The sequence below is a fragment of the Sus scrofa genome, chromosome 7 (genome assembly GCF_000003025.6).
Source record: "Sus scrofa isolate TJ Tabasco breed Duroc chromosome 7, Sscrofa11.1, whole genome shotgun sequence".
In the NCBI taxonomy this organism is placed as follows: domain Eukaryota; kingdom Metazoa; phylum Chordata; class Mammalia; order Artiodactyla; family Suidae; genus Sus; species Sus scrofa.
The window spans coordinates 76,940,315-76,962,087 of record NC_010449.5 but is presented as its reverse complement, the minus strand read 5'-3'; the positions used below and the strand labels follow the sequence as shown (position 1 = coordinate 76,962,087).

At 40.1% G+C, this 21,773-nt stretch overlaps 1 protein-coding gene and 2 gene segments (V, D, J or C); all 3 read left to right on the top strand.

Annotated features, from left to right (window-relative positions):
- Window positions 1–21,773, top strand: part of LOC102158035 (uncharacterized) — a 584,796-nt gene that overhangs the window by 93,923 nt on the left and 469,100 nt on the right.
- Window positions 7,791–9,577, top strand: LOC102165509. The segment is given in 2 exon segments: window positions 7,791–8,000; window positions 8,258–9,577. Coding segments are annotated over 2 exon segments (438 nt in total).
- LOC110255268 lies at window positions 15,497–18,480 on the top strand. The segment is given in 2 exon segments: window positions 15,497–16,587; window positions 16,798–18,480. Coding segments are annotated over 2 exon segments (510 nt in total).

Below are 21,773 nucleotides of genomic sequence, written 5' to 3'. Positions count from 1 at the left end.
TCAAATGACCAATAAAAGACAGGAGATGATACTGGCTGGAGACTAATAGGCTACCTTGAAAAGACAGCTCAAAGTGATTACAGAAGATGGGACATGTTTCCTCTGGCAAGCGAAATGGTGTTGACTGCTCCGGCCTCTCTTGTAGTATAGAAATAGGCTGAGAAGTGGTAGCAAGACTCAAGGATGAAAGAAGAAATAAGGAGTTGTAGCAAATGCTGCATAGAATACTCTTTCCATATTATCATATGCCACCCAGTCTCTCAATATGCTGCCCTAATGAGCTGATTTCCCCACTAACAGTTACAAACCATGATAGACCATGGGACACAGATGATAATATTCAAATCTGCTGGTGAAACATGCTAAGTGCACCTCCTAAAAATATCATGCTTTATCTTGTGGATCGGAATTCTTGGCAATTTCAGGCAGCGTCTCCAAACTCACCAAGCTTTTCTGCATTGCTGCAGCGTATTGAGTGAATATGGCAGGGAGGGTATTATCCAAGGTAGTTACTTAAAAAAAAAAAAAAAAACGTATGGCCGCACCCATGGCATATGGAAGGTCCTTGGCCAAGGTTTGAATCCGAGCCACAGCCTGTGACCTACTCTGCAGCTGAAGCAATGCCAGATCTTTAACCCACTGCACCAGCTGCGGTTTGAACCTGCACCTCTACAGCAATCCAAGCCACTGCCGTTGGGACTCTTAACCACTGGAAACTCCAGTGGAAACTCCTATCCTAGGTGATTGATTGTGTTCTCACTCAGTTCTTACTGGAACCCTTCATGCTAGGGTCCCTCCATCCTCCTTTAGGGAGGCAGTGAAGCAAAGTGCTTGAGATCAAGACTTGGGTGTATTTCTAGATCTACCACTCATCCCTTGAGTGATCTCAGCTAAAGCACTCAGTGGGGTTTAGGCTTTGGTTTCTTCATATCTACAGTGTGGAATTTGGTTGTGTCTGCCAGGCAGCGTTCTTATGAGAGTGAGTGATGATGAACGCTAGTGCTGAGCCCAGCGCCCAGCAGAAAGATCCCGGCCACTTAGAGAAAAGGACATGCGAGAGGTTCAGTACCTTGCCTGGGGTTGCAGGAGTTAAGTGTCAGGGTGGAGCCCTCCCTCCATAGCCTCTTGAGAGCTGATGCCTTTCCTCACCTCAGCAGTAACTGTCCATCTCAACAGAGTACTCTATTGTCTTCATGGTGCTTATTGCAAATTAAAATTGTCTTTAAAAATCCACTTATGTGCTTTTTTGTCTTCCCACTGCATCGGGTGCCTTTAAAGTGAAAAAAAATGCACAAAGAAGACAGTCAGTCAAGACAAAATAATGATAGCTTAGCCACTGAAGAAAATGTCAAGGTGCCGTGGAAACAAATCCAACTGGTATCAATGAGGATTCGGCTTCAGTCCCTGGCCTACTCAGTGGGTTAAGGAGCCGGCATTGCCATGGACTGTGGTGTAGGTCGTCCACAGCTAGGATCCAGTGTTGCTATGAAAGGTGCTGTAGGCTGGCAGCTGTAGCTCTGATTTGTTCCCTTGCCTGGGAACTTCCATATGCCTCACGTGCAGCCCTAAAAATAAAAAGCAAAAAAAAAAAAATTACAGAAATGGGTTTGGGAAATAAGTAGTAACATATCATGTAACTTTGTAGATTTATGCTGTTGGTGGTATTCCTTTCCTGAAATGTGTAATGCTTTTATTTCTGAAAAGTATACGCTCTCCAATTTTTTAATCCATAATTGTATGTTTTTTTAAAAGGCCAATCTTATAAGTTTCAGGGGCTACAAACTTAAATCCTCCTCTGGACATATTTGTAATGCTTTGAAATTCAACCTACACACAGTGCAGGAAGAAGGTGAGCAAGTTTCCACAAAAAAAAAAAAAAAAAAGTGAATTTCTCCTTGGATCTGCACCTAGGGGGCGCTGGTGTGTAAACTGAAAATGCCTTTTCTGTAAAAGGTCAGAACAGGCTCACAAACACTTTCCCGCCCTGCAGTGTAAAGAGATATTCTGACAACATTTCTTGCTCAATGACATGGGAAGCATCTCAGAATCCACAGGCAGGTAATTTTGTTAAGGCAGCCTCTCTTTCTAAGGGTCAGCATAATGTCCCTTGGAAGAAGAAAGGTACATACCTTGTCATTCCTCACCCTCAAAGCAACCTGGGTTCAAGTTCCCTGGTCATCAGACTTTTGCTCGTGGGGAGTAGCCCAGAAAGGAGCTCGTTGTCTCTTTGCTGCCCCACCACGATCTCAGTGTTCACCCTGATGCTTGAGCTGCTCCTGTTCCTCCTGAGTGAGTACCGTGCCATTGTACTCCCTTGGCCACACATGGGACATTGCTCTGGTTTGCCTTTGAACTGGGACTTTTCCTTTTAGCCAGGTTCATTGATTCAGCACTGATGTTTCAGGAGAAGCCGGAGCCCAGTCAGTGACCCGGCCTGACGACCGCATCACTGTCCCTGAAGGAGACCCTCTGGGGCTGAGGTGCAACTTCTCATCTTTGTTCCACCTTTTCTCTTCTGGTACATGCACCACCCCCACCAAGGACTCCAGCTTCTCCTGAAGTACATATGTGGAAACAGCCTTGTTTTAGGCATCAAAGACTTTGAGGCTGAATTCAGGAAGGGTGAAACCTCCTTCCACTGGAGGAAAACATCCACCCATTGGAGCAATTCAGACAAATATTCTGTGTTTTGAGTGACACGGTGACCGAGTCTGCAGGGGGAGGGGAACACAAATGTACTGGCACATTGCAGCTTAAAAGACTCGGGGTCTCAGCTTGAGCTTCTTTTTAAAGCAGTTGGCACGTTCCGTGAAGGCAAACAGTACAGAGAAGACAGAATCCTAGACATCGTTGATTCCTAAAACATCCTAGATTCCACTTCCCTTACCGTCTGTTCTTCCTTCCTTCCTTCCATCATCTCTTCTTTTTTCTTTCTTTTCTCTTCTTTTTTCTTTTTCTTTCTTTTTTTCTTTCTTTTTTTTCTTTCTCTTTTTTTTCTTTTTCTTTTTTTTCTTCGCTCTTTTCTTTTTTCTCTTTTCTTTTTTTCTCTTCTTTTCTTTCTTTTTCTCTCCCTTTCTCTTTCTTTTTCATTTTGAAAAGGAAAGACTAACTTTTTTAAGTTCAGTGTTCACAGCAGGGTGGGGCTGCAGGGTGGGGCTTCATGTCACTGAGGCTCACCTGAGCAGGGTTTGTTGGTGAGCTGATTGGCTACAGAAACTGGAACCTGTCCAGAACAATCCTGACACCCAACCTGCAGGGGTTCAGCTGTGTATCTCCCTGTCTCAAGGTTAGGAGTCGCAACGCCCAGGGTGCAAATTTTTCCTCTTCCGGGAGTGTGCAGGATATCGTCTGGCCCCAGGAGCCACCTCAGCCACTGTTACCATTCTGCAGGCCCAAAAATGCAGAAAACGCCCGACAGTCGCACAGAACGCCGCAGCTCACTGTACATTTCCTCTGCCCAGACCACAGACTCACACGTACCTCTGTGCTGGGGAGCACAGCGCTCCCCAGCACCTGCAGCCTGTACAGGAACCCTCCGAGGGCTCAGCCCTCCTCCAGCCACCGCCCCACCACGAGGCCCCCACAGGGCATTCACATGCTTTTGTTCCTCACCTACACTGTACAATTTCCACTGACACTTTTGGCCCACAGATTTGGGACTTCGGCCTCTGTCTTCCCTTCTCAATCTGTATCTCCTTCTGCACTAGAACCTCTAGTAGCTAGAGGGTCCCTGGTAAGAGGACAGAGTTAAGATAATTATGTAGCCACAGTGTGCCGGATTCCAAAATGGTACGAGTGCAAGGAACGAAAAGAACAGAAAGATCACTCCAATGAAGATGTTTTCCAGCTTAGCTGGCTGTCTCAAGAATGTTCAGGGCTGCCTCACTGCACTGCGTCCCCACAGGCAATTGCAAAGCCTCCCATCCCATCCTGCTGGTCTGCAGCACCCAATATGTGTCATTTATCTGACTCACTCAACATTTTTTCTTGTCTCTGGCAAGAAGTCTGAATCAGTTTCACTGGCTACAGTCAGCCTTGGCAGGATCCATTCCTTCTTTGGCTGGACTTACACATTTATGTCTTTATGGTGTCAGTGTAAGTTTGTACCTTTAATCCCTTCACCTCTTTCACCCCCTCTCCTCCTTTCTCCTCTATAACCAGGAGTTTGTCCCTGTATCTCTAAGTCGGTTTCTGTTGTTCTGCACTACAGATTCATATGGAAGTGAAGCATTTTCCTTCTCTGCCTGACTTACTTCACTAGGTCGTAAAACTCACCAGGTCTATCATGTTGTCCCAAAGGACAAGATTCCATTCTTTTTCATGGCTATGTAATATTGCTTGTATATGTGTTTGTATATAAGTGTACAATGGATGAATACTGAGGTTGTTTCCATATCTTGGCTTTTGGAAATAAGGCTGCTGTGAACCTTAAGGTACATATATATTTTTGGACCCGTGTTCTATTTTCTTCTGATAGACACCCAGGAATGGAATTGCTGATTATATAGAACTCATACTTTCACATTTTTGAGGCATCTGCATGTGGTTTTAATAGTGCTGTGCCAGTTTATTTTCCCAGCACGAAGACACAAAGGTTCCCTTTCCTCATATCTTCGAAAAACTCATTATTTTCTTTTTCTTTTTCTTGTTCTTTTTTGACGATAGTATTCGTATAGATGTGAGGTGACATATCCTTGTGGTTTTGACTTGCATCTTCCTGATGATCAGAGATGATGAGTACTTTCCCTTGTCTGCGGGCCACCTGCATGGTTCTTTGGAAAATGCCTCTTCAGGTCCTCTGTGTATCTTTCAAACTCTGTGTAGTTTTAACTGTGCATGTAGTAGTTCTCTATATACTTTGGACATAACCCTATTGACTAACCACTTGCAAACATCTTCTCCCATTCTATAGGCTGCCTTTTTTGTGTTAATGATCTCCTTCACTCTGCAAAATATTTCTGTTTATTAGGTCCCATTTTTCAGATTCGGGGTCTTTTTATGTTCTTGCCTGGAAGACCAATGGAAAAAGAATAGTGCAAAGATGAATGTCAGCAAGCATACTGCCTGTATTTTCTTTAAGAGTTTATGAGCTCAGGTCTCACGTTGCAGTTTAATCCATTCTGAGTTTTGTGTTGAACATGTTGTGAGAGAATGTTCTCGTTTTCTTCTTAACTATGTACTTGTCCAGTTTTGCTCAATACCAGTTTTTGAAGAAACCGTGTTTCCCTGTTGCTCATTCTTGCCTCTTCTGTCACAGATTGCTCATATGTACCAGGCGTTGATTCTGGGCTCTCTATTCAGTTCCATCGGCTGAATCTCAGCTTTTGTGCCAGCACCTTAACATGTTAGACTACTGAAATTTGTAGGGTATTTTGATACTGGGGAGTGTGATATCTCCAACTTTGTCCTTTTTCCTTTTTCCAAAATTGCCTTGGCTTTTGGGGGTCCTACAAATTTTAGGATGATTTGTTCTAGTTCTGTGAAAAACGCTGTCTTGTGAGAGGGATCGTGTTGAATCTGTAGATTGCTTTGGTAGGTAAGGACACTTTAACAGTGTTCATTCTTCCAGCCCAAGAACATCGAATATCTTCCAGTATTTGTACTGTCTTGCATTTTCCTTTATCAGTGTCTTATAGTTTCAGAGCACAGGTCTTTCAGCTCCTTGGTTAAATTTAGTCCTAGGTATAAGTTTCTTTTTGATTCAATTGGAAATTGGATTTTTTTTTTTTGTCTTTTTGGCATTTCTTTGGCCACTCCTGTGGCATATGGAGGTTCCCAGGCTAGGGGTCTAATCGGAGCTGTAGCCGCCAGCCTCCGCCAGAGCCACATCAAAGCAGGATCCGAGCCGCATCTTCGACCTACGCCACAGCTCACGGCCATGCCGGATTGTTAACCCACTGAGCAAGGTCAGAGATCAAACCCGCAACCTCATGGTTCCTAGTTGGATTCGTTAACCACTGCGCCACGACGGCAACTCCCTCTTTTTGATTTCTAATTATTGTGGTAAGGACTTCAAGTAGTGTGTTAAGTAGAGTATCAAGAGGAGGCATCCTTCTCTTGTTCCTAATCTTATAGAAAAAGCTTTGAGAGTTTTACTATTGAACACGATGACAGGTCTGGGTTTGTCATAGATTGCCTTTATTATTTTGCATTATATTCCCTTTATACCAAGTATGTTGAAAGTTTTTATCATGAGTGGATATTTAATTTTGTCAAAATCTTTTCCTACATCTATTGAGATGATCATGTAGCTTTTATCCTTCATTCTGTTGATGTGTGTTACGTTGTCTGATTTGGGAATTTTGGGGTGGGGGCGGACCTAGGGGTCAAAACAGAGATCAGCTGCCAGCCTGTGCCACAGCTATGGCAATGCCAGATCTGAGCTGCATCTCTGACCTAAGCTGCAGCTGGGTGCAATGCTGGATCTTTAACCCACTGAGCAAGGCCAGGGATTGAACCCACATCCTCACAAGCACTATGTTGGCTTCCTAACCCACTGTGCCACAGTGGGAACTCCCTCACATCTGGGACTTTGTGATACAAAACAGAAAACAAAAGCCTTATTTCCACAGATTCTATATTCTAGAGCTCACTGACCAATAGAACTTTCTGATATGGTAGAAATGTTCTATATCTGCGTTAATCAATAACCACTAGCCTATTGTCATTACTGAGCACTTGAAATGTGACTGGTATGGTTTAGAAACTAAAACTGTAATTACATTTAATTTTAATTTAAGTAGCCTCATGTGCTAGAGTTAAAGTAGAAGCTACTACATAGGACAGCTCAGTTCTTGAAGATGACACAGTACATACCCTCAAGATACATGAAGACAGTTCCCACAGTTAGCAGGTCATGCTAATATAGGTTGACAAATGCTGTTAAGTGAGAGTTTCTGAAGTTCCATGGAGTCATACCAGTATCCCATCCAAGAGGGCACATCTGTGGCATATGGAAGTGCCCAGGTTAGGGGTCAAATCAGAGCTACAACTGCCAGTCTACACCACAGCCACAGCAACAAAGGATCCAAGCAGCATCTGTGACCTACACCACAGCTCACGGCAATGCCAGACACTTCACCCACTGAGCGAAGCCAGGGATTGAACCCACAACCCCATGGTTCTGGTCAGATTGGTTTCTGCTGCGCCACGATGAGAACACCCATCCAAGAGTTTTGTTTAAAGAAGTCTTTTTAGAGAAATTCATATCTGATAGAAATTCATATCTGATAATTTGATATGTCAAATTATGTTATTTTGTAAAAATCCCTATTATGTGTAAATGTAATGTAGTGAGACAGTAAATAAATATGAGCTCAAAATTGAACAATTTACAACCACGATAATCTGTATGACAACAGAGAAACAGGTATGCTTTATCTTCCATTTCGAGATCACAGGCCATCTAAAGATAAATTATGGGCTATTCCACATTTATTAAAATGCCTGTGACCTAATACATTCCATTAGCACATGCAGAGACACATATACTACACAATTCTGATTAAATTGGAAATGGCAAAAGAAAAATTTCATTTCCTTCTGATGCTCTAGTTTTAAAAATCCAAGAATCCATTTTTAAAAGGCAAATTGTTCCTCGTCAAACAATATCAGTGTGTATTAACTCCTTTCCAAGCCTTGACAAACAATTGTACCACTTGAATTAGAAAGCACTGTGTAAGGAACTCTTCCTAAAATCAGCAGTTTTTGATCCAACCACAGGGGGGCAGCACCTGCAAACATAGACCCCTGCCCCCCTTCTGAAGATGGGTGAAACAGTGGTAAGTCTGATTGGCTGACTCAAATTGCAGTCACTCCTTTCCCCTTTCCTTCCAAACGGCAGTGGTATACCACAAGGTTTCTCTGAGTCTAGAAGAAGCTTATACAAAGAAAATCCATTAGACACACAGTCAGATTCAGCAACTCTTTTCTGGAGAAGAAGAGGAAGATGGTACTCATAATACCTGTGTTGATCTTATGGATGCAACACATAAGATCCCGTGAGTCTGGGGTTTCCCTGATTGCTTCCAAACACCTCATCTATCTGCAGGCAACTGTAGGAAGGAGATTTTCTGATTGAGAGTAAAGATGTTGAGAAAAACACAAAAACTAAAAAGTAGGAAGGTAGAGGGTGTTGGGGAGGGAGTCAAGGAGAGAAGAGGAACATACACAAGAAGAATGAGAGAGACCATAGTAGCTGAGAGGATAGACATCTAAGCGGACTTTCTCTGATGCCTCCCACTGTTTCTCTCAACAGAAGTGGACGGACAGCAGATAAACCAAATTCCTAAATTCTCGCTCCTACAAGAAGGAGAGAACTTCACCACATACTGCAATTCCTCAAGCACTTTATACAGCTTTCAGTGGTATAAGCAGAGGCCTGGGGGGAGTCCCGTCTTCTTGATGTTGTTGACTAAGCCAGGAGAAGTGAAGAAGCCGAACAGATTGACAGCTCGGTTTGGAGACACTGGAAAGGACAGCTCCCTGCACATCACGGCCGCCCAGTCTGCAGATGCAGGAACCTACTTCTGCGCGGAGGCACAGTGCTCTGGGAGCATCTGCTGCCTGTCCCCAAACCTCACTGTGGGCCCCAGGTGCAGCTCCTCCTCATCTCTCCTCAGAGCAGGAGCCAGAGGAAGCTGAAGTCACAATGTCTATGAAGAAACTGAACTTTTAAATTAAAAAATCCACAGGCTCAGGTAGCGTTATTAGAGGATTTTACCAAACATTTGAACAAAACTTAGCATAAATTCTACACAATTTCTTCTAGAAAATAGAAAGAAAACAATTCCTCATTCATTTTATGAAGCTAGTATTACCCTGATAGCAAATCACACAAAGACAATGCCAAAGAAAACTCCAGAGAAATATTCCTCATTAATATAGACACAAAGTTGGTTAACAAGTTTGATAAATATTAACAAGTAGAACTCATCAGCATATAAGAGAATAATTCATTAAGCACAAATGGATTTTTTTTCAGGGATGCAAGACTTTCTTCAATGTTTGATAATCAATTGATGGAATTCATCGAAGTAACAGAGTAAAAAATAAAAAAGAGAGAATCACAAGATCATATTACTCTATGCAGAAGTAACACTTGCCAAAATTCAATGGTCAACCCTCGAGAAAACTCTGAAAAAGGAATAGTGGGGAATTTCTTCAGCAGCTAATAGTATGTTTACTGGTAAAACACTATATACTTTTCCCTAAGATTGGGGACAAAACAAGAGTATCCACTCTCATCACTCTCCTTCAGCATTGTGCTAGATGTTTTTGCTGGGGCACTAAAGCAAATAAACGTAAACACATCTTATAGGCCAGGAAAGAAATCTAACTGCCACTATTTCTAGATGACGTGATTATCTATGATGACAATCCCAAAGAATACACCCCAAAAACTCCTAGAAATATTAAGTGGGTTCTATATGGTCACAGGATATAAGATAAACATGCAAAATCAAATGTATTTCTACATACCAGTAATAAACATGCAGATCCTGGAGTTTCCATCCTGGCTCAGTGGAAAGGAATCTGACTAGCATCCATAAGGACACAGTTCAATCCCTGGCCTTGCTCAATGGGTTAAGGATCTGACGTTGCCATGAGCTGAGGTGTAGTTCACAGATGCAGCTCAGATCTAGTGTTGCTGTAGCTGTGGCGTAGGCCAGCGGCTACAGCTCTGATTGGACCCCTAGCTTGGGAACCTCCATATGCCCAGGGTGCACCCCTAAAAAAAGACTAAAAATAGAAATTAAAAAAAACCAAAATATTCTCCTAAGTTTATCTTCCTAAATTACAGAATAAATGAGTATTTTTAACAGTACTGTCATTAGTTCTACCATTAAAAGTTATCATTAGTAGGTGATCTCACATGAAAAATAACAGGAGTTAATAACTCTGAGCTCCACTGGCACAGTTTGTCTTTTGACTTCTACTTCCCACAGATAATATAGATTCAGCCAGGAAGAGACTGTTAGCAGTACATATTGACTGACGATTTAGATGTTTCATAAACTCTGTTAAGAGTATCTGAGAGATCAAATATAAAGTTAGAAGAATATCTGATTTGTCCCACCAGAATTGCATGAAATGGGCAACATACTAAGTGATTTTCAAATTAACCTGCCACTTGAAGTAGTAAGAAATAAGAATGTTGTATGAAACAAATACCAAGTATACACACATAAAGCAAATAGGAAAGAAAATATCCTGAGCACAAAGAGGAGAAGAAAGCTTCTGAAAATTTTTCATTTTAATAATTAGAACAAAAATTTAGAAAACATCATCCTATGTGCAGTAAATAAGCAGTGTTTGTAAAACATCAAGAAAACAATCTAAAAGCATGAAAAGCTGAAATGGAGAAGAATAAGATGAGCAGATGGAGATGGGTGGCAAAATAAAATTTTTGATAAATTAATACTGAAACAATATTACAATAAAAACTGGAAAACAATTGCACGATGTGCCAAGTAAGAAATATCATCTTATTTCTCAGAGGCTTCCTAACTTTTATTTTCTTATCTATAGCATCTGAACTCCATGGCCCTCCTTCAGTCTTTAGCACCTAGTCTCATTGTTTTGACCCAGTTCTGGGTAATACCAATTATCTTATTAATTCCCAATTATTCAATATCTATCTTCTTATAATGATCAATATCTATCTTCTTATAATGCATATTTGGCAAGCAGAGTTCAAGAATACCATGCAAATGTGCAAAATTGGGGTCACTGAAACCTGTTGTCATCTTCAACACTAACTAGACTCACTAACTAGAATGCCCAAAAGCAGTCATTTTCTCTGAAATCCTCTCTCATTGTCAATTCCTGCTGTGACTGTATTAAATCTTCTCACTCTTCTCAGACTTCCTATCCAAAACCTCCACTATTCACTCTTGGGAGGCACTTACTTTCTATTTAGAAAAACAAAAAAGGATTTCATTAAAAACTGCTAGGTATTTCAACTTTCTGACATCGCAACCTGAAGAAAGACTGACAATATAGGACAATGAAATACCTGTTTATTATCATTGCTAAGGACAAAGTTATCTGCTACATAACTTTCTCCACTTTCACATGTGAGTAAAGTATTTAATGATTTTTAAATAATATTAAAAATTGGATAACAGCAACCACAGTTTTGACTAGCTCAAAGAGTTTATAGAATGAAGAAGAGAACACTTATTACTTATGACTTTGAGAGGCGTATTCTTAAGAGGCCATATAAATGCCAACAAAAATTCCATTAGGAGAATCTTTTAACTCTCTCAGAGACAAGACAAAAAGAAAAAAAAAAAAAAAAGAAAACACTCCGATTTACAACTGCATCAAAAAGAAAATACCTGAGAAAAATTGAATCAAGGAAGTGAAACGCCTGTCCATTGAAATATACAAAACATTGATTAAAGAAACTGAAAAAGACAACTATAAATGGAAAGATATTTTGTTCTCATGGACTGGAAAAATAATCTGTTAAAATATCCGTGTTACACAGGAGTTCCCTTCGTGGCTCAGTGGTTAACGAATCCGACCAGGAACCATGAGGTTGCAGGTTCAATCCCTGGCCTTGCTCAGTGGGTTAAGGATCCGGCGTTGCCATGAGCTGTGGTGTAGGTCACAAATGCGGCTTGGATCCTGCATTGCTGTGGCTCTGGTGTAGGCTGGCGGCTACAGCTCCGATTAGAACCCTAGCCTGGGAACCTCCATGTGCCGAGGGAGTGGCAATAGAAAAGGAAAAAAAAAAATCTTATTACACAAAGAAGACTACAGATTCAATGAAATCCCTGTTTAAAAGGTCATCGCATTTTTCACAGAAATAGAACAAACAAATCCTACAATTTGTATAGGGCCACAATAAACCACGAATAGCCAAAGCAACCTAGAGAAAGAAGTACAACACTGAGGGCATCACAATTTGTTATTTCAAACTGTACTATAAAAAGATGAGTAATCAAAACAGAGAGATATTGGCATGAAAACAGACACATAGATCAATGGAGCAGAACAGAGAGCCCACAAATAAACTCATGAGTACATAGTCAATTAATTCACAAAAAAGAACCCAGGGGTATGTACTTGGGGAGGGAAAGTCTCTTCTATAGATGATATTCAGAAAAATGGAAAGCCAAATGCAAAAGAATAAAATTGGATCTTTATCTTACACCAAACACAAAAACCAACTCAAAATGGATTAGAGACTTGAACATAAGTCCTGAAGCAATAAAACTCCTAGAAGAAAGCATAGGCATTAAGTTTCTTGACATCAGTCTTGGCAATAATGTTTTGTATATGACTCCAAAACAAGGGGCAATAAAAGGTGAAAATAAACAAGTGGTACTACATCAAACTAAAAAGTTACTGTGTAGCAAAAGAAACCATCAACAAAACAAAAAGGAAATGTATAGAATGGGAGAAAATTTAATCTAATAAGGTGTTAATACCCAAAATATATAAAAAACTCATAGAATCAATAGAAAAGGCAATCTGATTTAAAAATAGGCAAATGATCTGAATAAACATTTTCCAAAGAAAACATACAAATGGCCAATACGTGAATTAGAAGATGTGCAACATCACTAATCAGGGAAATGCAAGTAGAAAGCAAGTGAGGTATCACCTTACATCTGTCAGTATGGCTATTATCAAAAAGACAAGAAAAAAATTGTAGAAAAAAGGAATGCTGTGCAATGTTGGTGGAACTAAGAATTGGTGCAGCCTCTATGGAGGAAGCCAATATGGAGGTTTCTCAAAACTTAAAGCTAGAACTACTATGTGATCCAGAATTTCCACCTCTGGGTATACATCTGAAGGAAATAAAATCACTGTTTAAAAAAGATATCTGTAGCCCCATGCTCATTGCAGCTCATGTACAATAGCTGAGACTTGGAAACCACCTAGTGCCCATCGACAGATGGATAAAGATACTGCGGTGAAAAAAAAAAAAGAAAAGAAAAGAAATCTTGCCATTTACCAGCATGGATGAACTTTGAGGGCATAATGCCAAGTGAGGTAAATCAGAGAGACAAAGTGAAATACTGAATAAAATCATTCATATGTGGCCCCTAAAACACAAGAGCGCAGACAGAGAGATACACACATACACAAACTCATAGATACAGAGCACAGATTGGTGATTGTCAGAGGTGGTTATGATGGGAGTAGGAATGAGTGAAGGTGTTCAAAAGGTACAAACTTCCAGTTATAAGATAAATAAGTCCTGGAGATAAAATGTGCAACATGATGACTAAAGTTTAAACTAAAAAAAATATTTATACATGTCACTTCGTAAACTCTCCTGGCTCTCAAAATTTGTTTTGCTTATTTTTTTTTCCTACTAGTTTGAGCAGCTTAATAGCTAATTTGGAGGAGAATGCATATCTGAGTAGAATAGGTTTCATTGCAATGAAATATATAAGATTAAAATAAGACATAGTGCCCAAATAGGAATTCATGGTTGGCATTTTCAGAAAACAGTCATCAAGAATGTAAGTGGCGGGGACAATAGGGAAGACCAGGAACCACAGTAGTGATTCTGTGTCTCATATGACATGTAAGTTTGGGGATTTCTATAAAGTAACCAAGAAGAGTCAGTGGAAATTCTACCATATAATAACTCATTTGCTCTTATTTGGGTTTTGTTACAAAGTGCTGAAACACCTCATAAGAAAATGCTAGAAATTTAGTAATTTGACAGAAATGATGTCATTGAGTGAATTTTTTTTTTTCGTCTTTTTTGCCATTTCTCAGGCCGCTCCTGTGGCATATGGAGGTTCCCAGGCTAGGGGTCTAATCGGAGCTGTAGCCCTGTCCTAAACCACAGCCACAGCAACGCAGGATCCAAGCCACGTCTGCGACCTACACCACAGCTCATGGCAACACAGGATCCTTAACCCACTGAGCAAGGTCAGGGATCGAACCCATAACCTCATGGGTCCTAGTCGGATTTGTTAACCACTGAGCCACAATGGGAACTCCCATTGAGTGAAATTTAAGGATAAATTGGAAAAGAATTTTTATTCCTTCAATGTTAAGAAATGGAAATATTTTTATTTTGGAAATCATGTATACTGTTAAAGGTTTTTAATGTTTTCATTGATTAAAAACATGTTAGGAAAGGTTTGTCTTCATGACAACTAAAATAAGAATTGTAGAATTTGGAGTTCTCATTGTGGCGCAGTGGTAATGAATCTGACTAGTATCCATGAAGATTCCAGTTTGATCCCTGGCCTTGCTCAGTGGGTTAAGGATCTGGCATTGCTGTGAGCTCTGATGTAAGTCGCAGACACGGTTTGGTTCTGGCTGTCACTGTGACTGTGGTGTAGGTCTGCAGCTATAGTTCCAATTTCTCCACTAGCCTGGGAAATTCCATATGCCACATAAAGTGGCCCTAAAAAGCTAAATAAATAAGAACTGTAGAATTTCACATGCACTCATGACAACAACATAGCCAAATATCTGGTGAAAGGACCCATGGATTCTTGCTTCCTACAACTGCTAATGAGTTAAGAGTAGAGTTACATCATAAATGAATATGATTTCACTGCCATTACCATTTGGTGTTGCAGTACACAACTGGAGAGATTACAAAAGTCAGAAGCTATTTTGTTAGCATTTGTCTGAGCGATATTTGCTGTTGCGAAGTTACCAGTTCCCATGGGCTGGTGGGTAACTAAGAGGGAAGACAGGTAAGAGCTTCTTGTTTGGCTTTTGCAGTGAAGCCAAGGATCTGAGAACATATTGCACCATAAAATCAAAATTGGTGGCAAGAAAACAATCAGAACATGAATGAATATTTGCAAACAGAGCATGATTCATGACTTTGTTCCAGATAAACCATGCAGATTTTATCACAGATTAATTTACTTAATTTGGAAATTTTAAGTAATGAAACGCCTTCTCACAGGTCCTTCAATATTAAGCTCTGCCTTGTCCTTTACCAGACGTAGTCATTTATCATTACATCACAATGAAAAGAACACTGTTTAAGACAGGCCAAACCTCCCAACCTGTGTTCCTAACACATACAGGCTTGAAGCAGCCAGAAATTGCATTTTAGAGGCAGCTGCTATAACGCAGCTAAGGGACATTGCACCCTACTCGTCAGGAGCACAGAGCAGGGCCATTTCGGCAAGGTCAAAATCCTGCCATCATGCTGCTCTCCAGGCTGCTGTGAGCTTTCATGGTTTCCTCTGCTTAACTACCAATAATTGCAAGCCAGGCTGCCTGTCAGCTCTCAGAGGTGAATTTGGACAGAGGAGGTGATATCTCAACTGTATATCAACTCTCCTCCTTACATCACTCATTAATTAATGAGTTCTTTTGACCTTAAAATCAAAGGACTGGCTATTTTAGAGACCTGGTCTGAAGTTCTTGTCCAGTGGTCTATTTGCCTTGGTTCTTTTATATTAATTCATCCATGAAAACTGTGAATCCAAATGGAAGATTGAAAGCTACAGCCCACGTGATGGTGTATCCGTTTACAAAACTTCATTTACAAATGTCCGTGGTTTGGACATGCACTCAGCGTTTGTGGCCTTTAGATATCATGTTTTGCAGGACTGCACTGTAGCACTGGCATACCCATTTTGACTTTTATTTCAAAGCGAAAAATAACGGACCACTAACAAATGATACTGAACACTTTGGACCAATGTGATCGAAAAATTTGACATAAGGACAATTCTAAGACACATGATTTAATAAATACAATTCCACTTGTGGGGGAAACTGGACTGAATATCCTGATCCTCTTCAAAGGCCAGTAAATAAAACTCAATGTCACATTTCGTAAGAATCATATTTTATTCCTGTAATAATTTCATAAAAACACAAACAACTAAATAGATTCTGAAAGTCAGAAGGACTGATTTTTTTAAATAAGATAACTTTATTGACAAACCTTAGTACAGCCCTAGAAAAAAAAGGAGATACATTAATTATTTTGGATAAGATTGCCTTTCACCAAGAAAGTTGAACATCTGTGAGTTTTAATAAAGGGTCACTTTGCTGTACAACAGAAATTGAAGAAACATTATACATCAACTACACTTTAATTTTAAATAAATTACCACCAATAAGAGTCATTAGATGCTAAATGGAGAAAGGTAAGTATGGGTTAAATGAATGGTGAATAAGTAGATTACAAGAAGGGTCCATAGCCTGTAGTTAATTCTTTTTCAATAAATTAGTAAAATTTTTCTGTGGAATATTTACCAATGTATGCCATCTTGTTTAGTCTTCAGCTCCCCTTGGCTCAAATGATTAATACTAGTTGCTTTTTCCACTTCCTTTTTTAGGACCTGCCTAACATAACGACCTGGGAAAGACAAGTAGACAAAGTAAAGGTTTGTGGGAAGCCAGGCTTTTTCTCATCTGTGCATATGCCATGTGGTCTATGAACATAACAGGCCCTGCTTCCTGTCTGGGGGAGTCACACAGGAACCCAGGGACTATGTATATGAGCTGCCAGACACTCCAAGACACTGAACGCTCAGCCTGAGGCACAACAAAACACACTTGTGCAGGGGAATCCGTGCCACATGCCGCTCTCCAGCCTGCTCTGGCTCTTCCTGGCCTCCGTCTTCTCTGGTAGGGATGGTCCCACACATGGTGGGAAGGTTCAGGGGGAAAGGACTGCACACAGGCCCGGGTGCTTCACGTGGACTTGGGGAGGAAGGGGGATGGCAGGAAAGCAGGCATATTATGATTTCAACTGGGCTTGTCTTTGGGTCCCAAGGTAGTCTAATTCCTCCATTATTTTATTCGCTACTGATCTCTGTTTTCTGATTTTTCCTGTAGGATCCAGTGTGACCCAGAAAGTTATTCAAGACCAGCCAGTTGTACCCAGTCAAGTTGGGGAGTCAGTCACCTTAAACTGTCAGTGTGAAACATCTCAGAGCGCTTACTACCTTTTTTGGTATAAACAGCCTCCCAGTGGAGAGATGATTTACCTTAATCTTTGGGATTCTTCTAGACAAAATACAAAGGATGGCCACTACTCCATAAACTTCCAGAAAGCACAAAAATCCAGTAGTCTCACCATTTCAGCCTTACAGCTGAATGATTCTGCAATGTACTTCTGTGCTCTCTGGGAGCTCACAGTGCCTGAAGCAATAGGAGAGGCTGAACAAAAACCCCAGAGCTCAATAATAGAGAGCCCCTCTGCTATAGGACTCAAGCTGAACTCCACACCTGCAGACCCCAAACAAGAAATAGTCATGTTGTGGTTGCTTCATCTGTGGTTTGGATCAAACATTTAATTCTAAGTAAAATCTCTTTCTATCTCATTTTGAAATAGGTGTTCAGGGTAACTTTCCACTATTGCAATCTCTTCTTGAATTTTTTATTTTAAAACTATCATACAGAATACATGTAAAGGTGTCTAAAATTGAAAGTTTGCCCCGAAACCATTTAAAGTGGCATTTTCACCTACAGATGCTCACATCACCAACCTGGACTAGTTATCTAGAATTGTCATGAAAATAATTTCCTTAGGTCTTTCTTCAGAGACTTTGTGTCCCTTAGGGTACAATTAGAGAAGCAGAACCACATGTGATATAGAATAAGAGACACCATGAGGAACAGAACTCATGTAAATGCTAGATCTGGTGTAGGAGCCTATGCAAAGCTGCTCTCTTTCTATCTGGTAGTAAGCCTAAATTTACTATCAGCCAGCTGGGGTAACATTTGTAGAGGAAAATTGGATGTGAACAAAAACATGGACAAACTGTGACTCATCAGGACATACTAGAACCATGAAGACAATTGAAACTCGCAAAGACATGCTAAAACTTGTCTGTCTCTCAACTCCTTCAGTCATACAGTAGTGGGTGATCTTTGGGGGAAGTCAGTGGCATTTGCCATCACGCTACACGCATACTTGGTCCAAGATAGAAGATAAGGGAGAGATCTGCTGGGAAGTGGAGTAGTTGACTCATCAGTAGGATGAGCTAGCTGATCAGCAGCCACATGTATGAGCTGCTACAGTCCATGCAGCCCTGCACAGAGCAGCAGAACATAAAAAGTATGGCAGCTTCATTATAACCACCTTCAAAATCTTGCACAAATTTCTTTCATGGACAACTCTAAGTTAGAATAATTCAGAGAAGCAAATTCTGAGAAATATATTCCCACATAGTTAAGTTGAAACAATATAAAGCTATTACAGTTTCTTGTTAACTAGTTTACTTGCCTCCTTGTTAACTATGTATCCATCTGTACCTCTTTTAACAACACAAATAAAGACAACGGCAAAACTGTGCTTCCTGCTAATGTGATAACAATTATTCCTCATTCAACCCAAAACAAGCTAACCCTCTCCTGCAAAGAGTAAAGCAAGTTGATTTATCCATTTTGGGGTGATGTTTTTCTTCTACATGAGTCACACGCTCTCCAAAATCTTCTGTCTTAAATATTGTGATGTAACAAGATTTAAGACTAACTTATATTAGCACATCTTAGGTTACTATCTGCAGGCAAGTGGGAGAGAATTATAAATGATTCTGACATGGATGTATTTATGGATACTTATGTATATAAATATATCTATATGGAAATGAAAAATTAATATTCATAACTATTATAGTTCCTGGTTTTGCAAGTGACCACATTATTGCAGCTGGTGTTTATAACTTCCTCTTCCATTACTCATTCCATACCCTCTTTGCTCATATCAAGCACCTCTACGCACTGCTGTACTTGACTTGCTGTAAAACAAGCTGCTTATATAAGAATAATGCAATACCACTCTTGGGCATATATCCAACAAAACTTTCCTCGAAAAAGATACATGCACCTGTATGTTCATTGCGGCACTATTCGCAATAGCCAAGACATGGAAACAACCTAAATGTCCATTGACAGATGAATGGATTAAGACGTGGTATATATACACAATGGAATACTACTCAGCCATAGAAAGGAACAAAATAATGCAATTTGCAGCTACATGGATGGAACTAGAGACTCTCATACTAAGTGAAGTAAGTCAGAAAGAGAAAGTCAAATACCATATGATATCACATATCTGGAATCTAATGTATGGCAAAATGAGGCTTTCCACAGGAAAGACACTCATGAACTTGGAAACAGACTTGTGGTTGCCAAGGAGGAGGTAGGGGGAGTGGGATGGATGGGGAATCTGGGGTTAATAGATGCAAACTATTGCATTTGTAGTGGACGGGCAATGACATCCTTCGGTATAGCACTGGGAAATATATCTAGTCACTTGTGATGGAGCACGATGGAGGATAATGTCAGAAAAAGGATGTATATATGTGTGTGACTAGGTCACTTTGCTGTACAGTAAAAATAAAAATCATATAAAAATGTTTTTAAAAAAAGAATAATGTTATGGGAAATTCCATAAAGTTGAATAAGGAACTCTGCAAGTACACTACTGTGGTTTTGGCAGAAATTTCTAAGGCATTGAAGGCAAAACCAAAGTCCCATTTAATTAGAAATAATTGTACCTAGGCTAGGAAAATTTCTATATGGTATTCTGGGGAACATCAGTAGGATTGATATGGACTTCTCCAAAGCAAGCAATAGAAGTTACCAGGGAAAGCATTTTTAGAGTGTTAGAAATGCTAAGGCCATACTTTCAAGCTAGATTCTTAAGAACATGAAAGTATATTTTAAAATTGTTCTTGATATAAATTTCTGCTAAGAGGATGGAAAGTCAATGCCCAGATAGGTAAACTATATTTGCAATGCATACTGCTGAAAAGGACTCAAATGTAGGGAAAAAAAACTTGAAGATTCTCTTGAAAAATATGATATTCAATAGCTAATAAATGTTCAAAGAAAGCTATTATTCATTAGGAAAATGAAAATAAATCCTCATCTGAGCATTCCATCTGTGTCCTGCAGCACCCTAAGTGTATCTATGTACTAGGAGAATAGGACATCAAGAGGATTGGGGGAAATAGTGACTGTCTCCAGGAAAATAAGTGATTAAGTAAATTTTCTAGAAGCTTTCAGCATTGAACTGATATAGAGAAAAGAAAAAGCAGTAATAGATCACAGACCTGGACATCGCAGGAAAAAACATTGTTACTAGAAAATAGAAAGTTGATATTTATTGAGCTTACTGTACATCAGGCACTGTTGTATGCACTTCAGATTCATTATCTAATTTAAATATCACAAACCCTCTAAGGCAGGTTTTATTCTTCCCTTTTTTTTTTTAACCTTTGAGAAATGAAACGTAACTCTCCTAACTATGAAAGCACCTCGAACTTTTATTGTCAGCCAAAGTGTAACACATTAGAGGTCTCCCAAAGTGAATGACTTGGATTTGGAGAAGCACTTGGCCCCAGAACAGGGTGGCTGGATGTCTCAGTGGTGCTGACATTACTGGTTTAAACTGGAACCTAAAGGGACCTAGAAAAGAAGATGCCAATCCTAGGTACAGATGGCCCCAGGGTCAGGAGATGAGATAATCATCCACTAACCAGTTAACAGTGCTGAATGCTTTAGTTAGTTTCTTAGGTAAAAACGTGCTGGGGAGAATAAGAAGCTACACTGAAAAAGAGGAAGTATTATTCCTTAAGCTCTCCAAGCATGTTCCATATCGAGACCTGTGCCCCCTCTTTGTAATGCTGTCCCCCAAATGTCTACATGGTAAACCTCTGAATTCCTTCATGTCTCTCCTCAGTGTTATTCCTTTGTGAATCCTTTATCTAAATCTACTTTCCTACCTTGATATTCAGGTTCTAGCACTTTGCCTGCAGCAAGAATGAAAGCTGAGGCACTGCCACCTGGTGTCCTGCTAAAATATTTTGTGATGCTTACACTGACCTCCCAGTTTTCCCTCTAGTGTTCACTGGTTAAGAGGTGGTGAAACTTAGACAAGGTAGGAGCTACCTTTACTGACCACAGTGAATCATCTGCCCATTGAATAAATGGGAAGAATCAGCAGAACTGAATGGTTTTTAATCTTCTACTTGCTAGATGTTAAAATAAAAGACTGAAAAAAAATACAATGCATGGGATGATCTGGGCAGGAGAGTGATAGACTATCTTGGGAAAAAAGCTTGGAATTATTGCACAAATTGGGAGTTTTTTCTCTGGTAAGTGAAATTGTATCTACTGCTCTGTCCTTTAATGTAGTGTAGAAATATCCTGAGACGTGGGAGCAAGACTCAATAACAGAGGAAACAAATAAGCAGTTGTAGCAAACACTGCTTGGTATACTCTTTCCATATTTATATTCCATCTAATCTCTCAATATAACACCTTAATGGACCGATTTCCTTAACCATAGGAAAAAAATGATAGATAGTTCTTAAGATAATACATGAAACCTGTGAATGTAAACTGCCAAAGATGCCTCAGGAAAGTACAGAGATTTATCTTTTGGAAAAACTCTGAAATTATGAACAGTGTCTCCCATCTCCCCAAGATGCTGTACATGGCCTGTAGTTGGTTGTGAGCCTAAGCTAGAGAAAGTGTTGTAATAGGTGATTTGCATGTGCGTTCTCACTCATTTCTCTTTCTTTCTTTCTCTTTCTTTCTTTCTTTCTTTCGGGCAGCACCCACAGCATATGGATGTTCCCAGGCTAGGGGTAGAATAGGAGCTATAGCTGCTGGCCTATGCCACAGCCACAGCAACTCAGGATCCAAGCCTCGCCCGCAGCCTACACCACAGCTCATGGCAATGCTGGGTCCTTAACCCACTGAGCAAGGCCAGGGATCGAACTGCATCCTCATGGATACTAGTCAGTTTTGTTTCCACTGAGCCACGACAAGAACTCCTGTTCTCACTCAATTCT